Raw genomic sequence first — 8224 nt, 5'->3', positions numbered from 1 at the left:
GAACAAAAGCTCAGCCTGCGTTGCAGGTCACTATCTGGGCGACGTAAGTAAACAATCTCCTGTAACCAACACGCGTCTGTGCCTGATTAATTTCACCCCATCCATCACTACCCGCCTGTCAGGTGAAAGTTTTACTGCTCCGGTGGGGGGGGGGGGTCAGAAAGCAGCTGCCGGCCGGCTGCTCTGATGCCCGACATGGCGTCATGAACAGGATCAAGGGGAAATGTGATGGAGGTGGAATTAAGAACTGTACCTGGCGCAGTGGGGGGCACCGCGCAGATAACGCGGATGAATTATGGGCGCACATCGCTTATCACCAAGCGGGCGGAGCGGAGACGGGGTGCGTCAGCGGCTACTTCTCGCTGAGAGGGGAGGAGGGGGTCACCAAGGAGTGGCTCTGGTCCAGAGGTGCCTCCTGGCTCAGGGCTGGGGGTGGGTCAGGCTAGGCTGGGGGGAGGTGGTTGCTGAGCAACCAGACCCACACCTCCTGCAGGGATCCCTGGCTTGCAGAGGGGCAGCCCAGGGCCAGGACTTACAGGAGGCTTACTGAGGGGCCCTGCAGGCCAGATGAAATTGCCTGGTGGGCCAGATTCAGCCTGTGGACCATATTTTCCCTGCCCCTGATGTAGACCTGTGTCTTTAAAAAAAACAACAACAATAGTTTAGAATATTTAATATGCCTCTATGTGTCTAGGATACATGAGTTTATGACAGAGCCTTCTAAGTGTAGTTTTTTCATAGTTTAGCGACATTAAAATGTAACATGAAAATCTAAAACAATAGCTGTGAATAACAATAATATATATAACTAAATGGCTGTATAACTACCGTTAGGATTGAATCTCTGCAGAATTGCTAAAAGGCAAGGATTTCTTATGGTAATATCAACTATGTAGTTGGGATAAAGTTAGACAAGCTTTTAAATGCAACTATGTAGTTGGGATAAAGTTAGACAAGCTTTTAAATGCAAGAAATTCTTCCTTAGGTCTCTGATCACGGAGTCAGGCACAGTATGATCTGGACTGCTTGACTGATGAGTAAGGAAGGTTGTTGCACTATTGTTTACAGTTAAGTACTTCTCTTTGCTTGCCACTATGATGAGACAGATGTAACAATTGTATCAATATGAAATTATATGGATATCATCTGGTATGATGTAACTATTACACCTTCAGGTTTCTGTAACAATACAAGTGTAGCAAAACTGTTGTAATGTTAACCTTGTTTTATTCCTGGCTGAAGTTACTGCAGTTTACCTAAACTTGTTTTGCTACAGGAAAATTGTGACAGCCTATGTGTTTCAGAGTAGCAGTCCTTTCCTTGCTCTTTTTAAAAACAGTTAAAAGTTTTGCGTGTTCATTGCCTAAGATACACTTTGAAATTCAGGTTGGTGAGTATTTCCCAACAATATATGCAAGTGCCAGCATAATAAAATGTTGATTTACATTAGACTGGGTCTAATGTCTCAGAGTTACTGAACAACAAAAACCCAGTAAAAGTTGTATCATCATCCTGGTCTGCTAACAATCCATTAAAAACCTCTCCTCCATGGGCCTGCAACCATACTTGATCTCCCACTTGCAGTTCCAGGATAGCACCTCCTGAAGCCTGATCCTCAGCACCCTGATATTTATCCACAGTGTGCAGCATCTTGATCCCATTTTTAACTAGAGCTACTCTTACATTCCTTGAGTAAACGGTAATGTGGTAGGTAAAATAATAAACCCCAGAAACGTTGCAAGTGAATTTTCCAGTAGCAGGATCATAATGGTTTAGACCATTATACAACACTTTATCAAACTTGATTGGCCGATTGGCCGGAGGAAACTTAGTTTCAGCTGTAAGACCTACACTGAAAGCACTTCTTGGTACCACTGGGGTGTCACCTGTGTTTCCTTTATCTCCTCTATCACCTTTCCAGCCCTTTTCCCCCTGAACTCCTGGATTTCCCTTTGGTCCTGGACCTCCAACACTTCCTTCAGGACCTGGATTACCAATAGGACCAACAGGGCCTGGCAGACCAATTTCACCTGGATTCCCAATTTCACCCTTCATCCCTTTTGGACCCATGGGACCAATATCACCTTTTATCCCCTTTTGTCCTTGCAGCCCTATTTCTCCTTTTTGACCTTTGTCACCCACAGGCCCTACAATTCCCTTTGGTCCCAGTTTTCCAGGTCGTCCTCTCTCTCCTTTATCTCCTTTGTTCCCCTTCTCTTCAACTCTGCCATCAATTCCTAAATGAAAAAAGAATGACATATACTTATCATTTTACACTGGATTACTGAAGCACAAACAAATTAATTTTCAGTACATAATTTGACAGATATATTTACTAAGGGCATATCTCTGCACACTACAGAGTTGTGGTAGGGGAGGGAGGAAGGAAGAATGTCAGATGTATAAATGCAGGATAAAAAGTATTGAGACGAAACCCATCCCTGCAATTGCTACAGTGCAGTTGCAGGCATAAAGCCAAAGATGGTAGTGCTTAATCTATAGCATACTGAGGGTTGCACTGAAAACCTGCCATATCAATTATAAATTTCTCTGGAAAACGTTATTTTTAAAATTTGTTCCTTATTTAACTGGATGACTCTCTGGGCACATCCAGATGAGCATGTATGTGTGGTTTGTGACATCTCAAACCTATTTGAGGTGCTGCAAACCATACAGGGCACACATGCAACTGTGTACTTGTGCTGCAAATTTGCAGCATGTCACCAAAATTTGATACCAGGAACTTCCAGTATAAATAAAACACCACAAGAACAACAACAAAAAGAGCAGCACAGCACATTCTTCAGAAGCACGCGCCAGAGCAACCGGAGGCTATCCTCCAGGGAGATAGATACTCTAGCTGCCAGCCAAAGCATCTCTCCTCCTCTAGGTCCTGGCTCCTCCAGCACACTGGGAGCTGGGAGAAGTGGGGAACGGGCAGTTTGCCTGAAACGGGACATTTTGTCCCACACCACAGTGCATGTGCAGGGGCATGCACAGGGCAAAAAATAATGGTGCACATCTTCCGAGGGCCAGATATCTCATACTAACAGAGCTGAGGACTATTTCCCTGGGTATTGTACCTTTTATAACATATTGATTCACTAAACCAAAACAGTCAGTGCACCAAGTGTTCCTGGAACTTACTTACTATAAATATAAACACTTCTGTATTGCAATTCAAGTTGTACTTGCAGCACAGCACACATGCCTATGACGTACTATAGCTGACTTGGGTGTAATGATACCAAAGACACAGAAGTATGAACTTCAGCACAAGTTAACAACCAGAGTTCCCAGCACACTATTAGAGCCTGCACAGGAAGCTCATGCCACTGTTGTTGTCACCTGAGTTCACTAGAGCCAAGGTGTTAGGGTATGCCTATATGTGCTGCAGTCAGCCCTTTGATTGCAACACAGACACACCCTAAGTGGCAATATACTATCATAGAAATAACAACAAAAGAGTTAAACTGATTTCCTAGTAATTTCAGAAAATTACCTGTTGATTTTTTTTTTTCCATACCACTTACTCATTTTCTCTGACTAAGATGCTAAAACACTATAGGAAAACAGTTTCTTTTTTGTCCTCACTACTGCATTTCTGCAGAAAGATAAAAGACTGCAAATATCTTGAGCAAGTCTACACTGCTTCTGTGCTGAGCCTGGGAACACAGCTCAGATGGATGTCTTGCCCACTTGCTACTGCTCTGTGATGCCAAACCCTAGTAATGAGGCAATATTGCTGCTTTAGATCAGTCCCCAAGCCACTCTGAGGCTACTTCAGATGTGCTTATTGACATGCAGTCAAGGGGTCTAAAGTGGTCACTGTCAAACATATGGCCCACAGAACCAATCCACCTAGCCTACTGGTAGGCCAGGCCTGCCACAAAATTTGGAGCACTGATGGACATGGCCCTCAGCAGCAGAGGGGTTGCCTTGTGGCCACCTGTCCCACCACCAGTTGAGGGCCCTACTGTAGTAAGTGGCTGTCTGGCCTTACTTACTACTCCTGCCATGGAGGACACCACTGCCATAGTAGCCACTTCCACCATCCCTGCCCTATGCTGGGTCCAGGCAACAAGGAAGCCCCAGAGACCTCCCCCAAGGATCTGGCCTCCTTTACCTCATATCTGGGATTTGGCACATGTAGAATAGGAGAGAGTTCAGTAATAACAGGTACTAAACTTAATGCACTATAATTGGCGCAGCTGCACAGTAGCGCCAGTGCACATTTTTTACATGATGCTAATGCATAGTAGAGTAAATCTACTGTGTATTAGCGTATTAGCACAGCTTTCGCCATGACATGCTAATGCCCAGCAGGCTTGTCTACATGTGCATTTATGCCAGTTTAAATTTACTGCACAGTAAATTACTGTGCAGTTAGTGGGAATAGGCCAATGTCTACACGTGCAGGCGTTAAAGTGCATTAACACTGTGTATGGATTCACTTGGGACTAAAGTTAATCCTAAAGCAGTCCACACACACAGTGTTACCGTGTAGTAAGGCATCTACACGTGTGTTACTGTGCAATAACTAACTGGTCATAAATTTGATATCGGATGATGCAGGTATCATCAAATTTACACACAAGTTGGGATAAGTCACCATATTTACTGCACAGTATGGCCATGTGCCCATGCTGTGCAGTAATTTCAGTTACTGCTCAGTAAATGCGCATGTGTAGACACACCCAGTGTGTTTCACAACAGTGCTTCAATGCACAGCTGGCAGGTAGTATGAACATACCTTAGGTATCTAACTATGGCATTTGATTACCACTCATATCAGTTCAATATAGTGGAATAGAAGAGGATTTCCTTTATCAAAGTGAGGGATGTATCAGAACCTGTGTCCACAAACTCCTAGGTAAGCAAGGAAAAAATAGCTTGACCAAAATTATAGTTTCCTCTGACCTTGTGCTCCTTTTTCTCCATTTGCGCCATCCTTCCCTGGGAACCCGGGAAGTCCTACTTCACCTAGTAGAAGCAAAACAGAGGGCAGATGTTTCAGTTAACAGTGATACCACATTACAGGAGCCTGAATCTTGCTCTGAGCCTTTCACTCCCAGCATGGCTGCCAATGGCTCAGGTTCATAAGTCTTAAACACCTTACACATTGGCTTCTACAGCTTATTCTGAATTATCTAGCAACTGGGGTAACAAGTGATGACAATTAGTCCTAGGAGTGATCAGTGGAAAAAAATCCTATCCAATATTAAAAGAAAGATGTTGATGCTTGAACCAAGGTGACTATCCCCGACTCCTTTTTTAGGAATTGGGGCTAGAGAGCAATGATTTAACAGTATAATTTTAATTATAATGGGCTTTGTCCTGCTTCTACTGAAGTTGGTAGCAAAATTACCATTGTCCTAAAAGGGAACAAAGTTAACTGTAGTGTTTACAAATGGGAATGTATGTTTGGTATATAGAGTGTACAAGATGGAAAAATCACCAAAAATTCGTTGAGACAGTTATAGTAAAGTGGTCATCCATAAAAAGGCAACACTTGCCAAATGAGACAACACCATCATCACAATTATTTCTTATTTTAAGAATAAAAAAATTAATGTGGTATTTTAGATACCATGTCTACATTTTTCATGACAGCTGTAGGAGTGAGAATTTTCTGGAGGGATCAGAGTAATTTAGACCTTGATTTTCCATTTTTCAAGCCCCCTTTGATCCTCAAAGTTTCTGTTGTACAAGGCAAATAACGGTGATCTGCATTGTGAGAAGGTATGAAAAACTTCTTTGTAGATTTTAGAAGAAGCTTTTGTTTTCTGGTGTATGAGAGACATTGAAAGCATGAAGGACAAGGTTGTTTGTTAGTGGAGCTGGAGCATTTTATAGACAGGAAGAGTTGGTACAATATATTAGTCATTCTCCAAATTGGCTCAGGTCTCCTAGAAATGTATTAAACCTGGTCAAAACTGATTCTGCAAAATACTTTCTCTCTTGATGTGCATGCACTTTTCTGATGAAGAATGAGACTTGTTTGCTCTGGAGCTTGTTATTTAGTCAGCAGCCCAATCCAGTAGGCACTTTTGGAGATCCCAGGTGATGAAATCAGATGCCAACTCCTGGTTCAAGAACATGATTAAGCCCCTGTTTAATTAAAATGTAACTGATTGACTTCAATGGGATTTAACTACCTGCCTGTGTGCTTTCATGAATGGATATTTTCCCTGCAGAGGCCCTAAATCTTGGTTAGCTATCTGGCATTTAAAGAACTGTGGAAAATATTATAGCTTAGCATCCAAGAGGTTGAGCAAACAGTTACCTCTGAATTCATGGCAGGAGCTCAGGCTCTTTTAAGTCTGAAAAGATACAATGAACCTGGCTGTGATCTCACCAGGTTTTCACTAGTTTCACTATGTGCATTAGCATCAATGGAATCCATCTGGATTTAAAGTGAGCTTAGAAGCAAGCCCTGAAAATATGAAGGAAAGAAAGAAAAGAAACACCCTGTCACGCTCTATAAAAGATTTCAGCTGGAAGTTGGGGGAGGGGTTGCTCTGCTTTACTTTCTGGGACATAACAGTTGTTATTTATTAGTTTTTTTTTTCACAATCTGAAAATGTACATACATGGACTTCTGAATTTCCAAACAGATAATATGCACTCACTAAACTCCTTTTTGCTGCCATTAACTTTTGTTCCTTGCATCTCCATATTAATTACTTTCATTAGTACTTTTTTGCATTTTCATGTACCAAAGCAAGGAGCTAAGAGTCTGAAATATGCTTTGAAGGTCAATTTGAAAATCGTAGTTGCTTTCATGTCATCTGTAAGGGTTAAAAGGTTCCTAACAAGATTTCCAACCAGCGGATACACTATTGCTCATTTCCAGCAATTAATAGGTAGCTTGGTACTGTACCTGTATCTCCTTTGTCTCCCTTTGATCCATCTCGCCCATCACGTCCGGGTACACCATTGTATCCAGGGTTCCCAGGGACTCCAGGATGTCCTTGGGAACAGACATCCTGTTTTCGTGTTTCCTCTGTGTTGACTACAATAGCCAGCAATATAATCCAGCGGTTCATTCTTTAAGAAAGTTAAATGGTTTCAGCTGAAAATGTCAAGAAAACAATATCCCTGTTTGCCTGTCTGAGTCTACCTGTTGTTTCTTGTCTTTCACTTAGATCAGTGATTCTCAATCAGAGTGCCATGGCACCCATGCATACCTCAAGATCCTTTGAAGGGTGCCATAAGGTATGAGGTGATAAGAAAAGAAGCACAGATCAGCTTCTTTCCTGCATGGCCCCTCTACAAGGAGGTAAACTCTATAATAAATTAGTTTTTTAAATGGGTTGCCATTCTGTTCACAAAAGTGATGAAGCAGTGGCTTGAGTTTGAAAAGGTTGAGCCACTGACTTAGGTTGTAAGGTGATGGGAGATAAGGAAAACAATTTTGTGTATGTGGATATGTGTATGGTGTCCATATAGTACCCGAAACACTGCCTGGAATTTCTAGCTACTACTGAAGAACAAATAGTTATTTAATTAAAGAGTCACCCAACCAAAGTTTAGCTATATTTTAAATAAGGTTGGGAATATTTATTAATTTTCACTGATTCAGGAGTACTGGATTCTCTTTCAACATTTTCTGCAGAAATGCATTGCAATGTAATATGTTCTGATGAAATCAAGCAGCTTTGCAAACTGGGCCTTTAGAAATTTTGGACCTGATACTGAGAGATGCTGAGCAGCTGCAACTTTACAGGGAGTCACAAACACTAAGTCACATTGAGGACCAGGCCAACACAGAGGAATTCAATACAGAGTTTTATATAGTTCCTCCCTAAACCAAAACCTGACCAAAACCAGAGTAAAAAAATCAACCTAGCATCTTAGTGAACTTGTGTTTGCAATAACATTCAAATACAATCCAACGCAGATACCTTTCAGCATCTATCACATCTTTCCAAAATAAATGCATTCATTTGTCTATCCTTCTCTTGATCGCTCGCTCAAACAACTTTGTCCCAGGGAATAGAATACAATTAGAATTACAGAGATAAAGGAATAAGTCTATCCCTCTTTCTGTACTCCTTAATTATAAAGAAGGAATCATGTGAATGGCATATTAGGGATTGCTAGTATTTAGTATGTCAAGGTGGTAGAACAGTCAAAATGACACTGAATTGATACAAATTGATAGTAGAAGTTTAAAAGGAAAAAAAACCCACTATTCTTTTATTGTACTCATACATCATGT

The 8224-nt window shown here is 41.6% G+C and overlaps 1 protein-coding gene across 1 annotated transcript in view; it reads right to left on the bottom strand.

Annotated features, from left to right (window-relative positions):
- Positions 1–658: 658 nt before the first annotated feature.
- Positions 659–8224, bottom strand: part of LOC102387572 (complement C1q and tumor necrosis factor-related protein 9A) — an 8315-nt gene continuing 749 nt past the window's right edge. The window contains exons 2-4 of the mRNA XM_006017643.2: positions 6884–7050; positions 4921–4983; positions 659–2237 (exon numbers count right to left, since the gene is read on the bottom strand). Of these exons, the coding sequence (XP_006017705.1) occupies positions 1447–2237; positions 4921–4983; positions 6884–7049 (1020 nt within the window). The 5' untranslated portion in view covers position 7050 and the 3' untranslated portion in view covers positions 659–1446. The remainder of the gene's footprint in view (positions 2238–4920; positions 4984–6883; positions 7051–8224) is intronic.

The sequence above is a fragment of the Alligator sinensis genome, unplaced genomic scaffold (assembly GCF_000455745.1).
Source record: "Alligator sinensis unplaced genomic scaffold, ASM45574v1 scaffold777_1, whole genome shotgun sequence".
NCBI lineage: Eukaryota > Metazoa > Chordata > Crocodylia > Alligatoridae > Alligator > Alligator sinensis.
The sequence above is the reverse complement of the archived record's forward strand: the minus strand, read 5'-3'. Positions and strand labels throughout refer to the sequence as shown.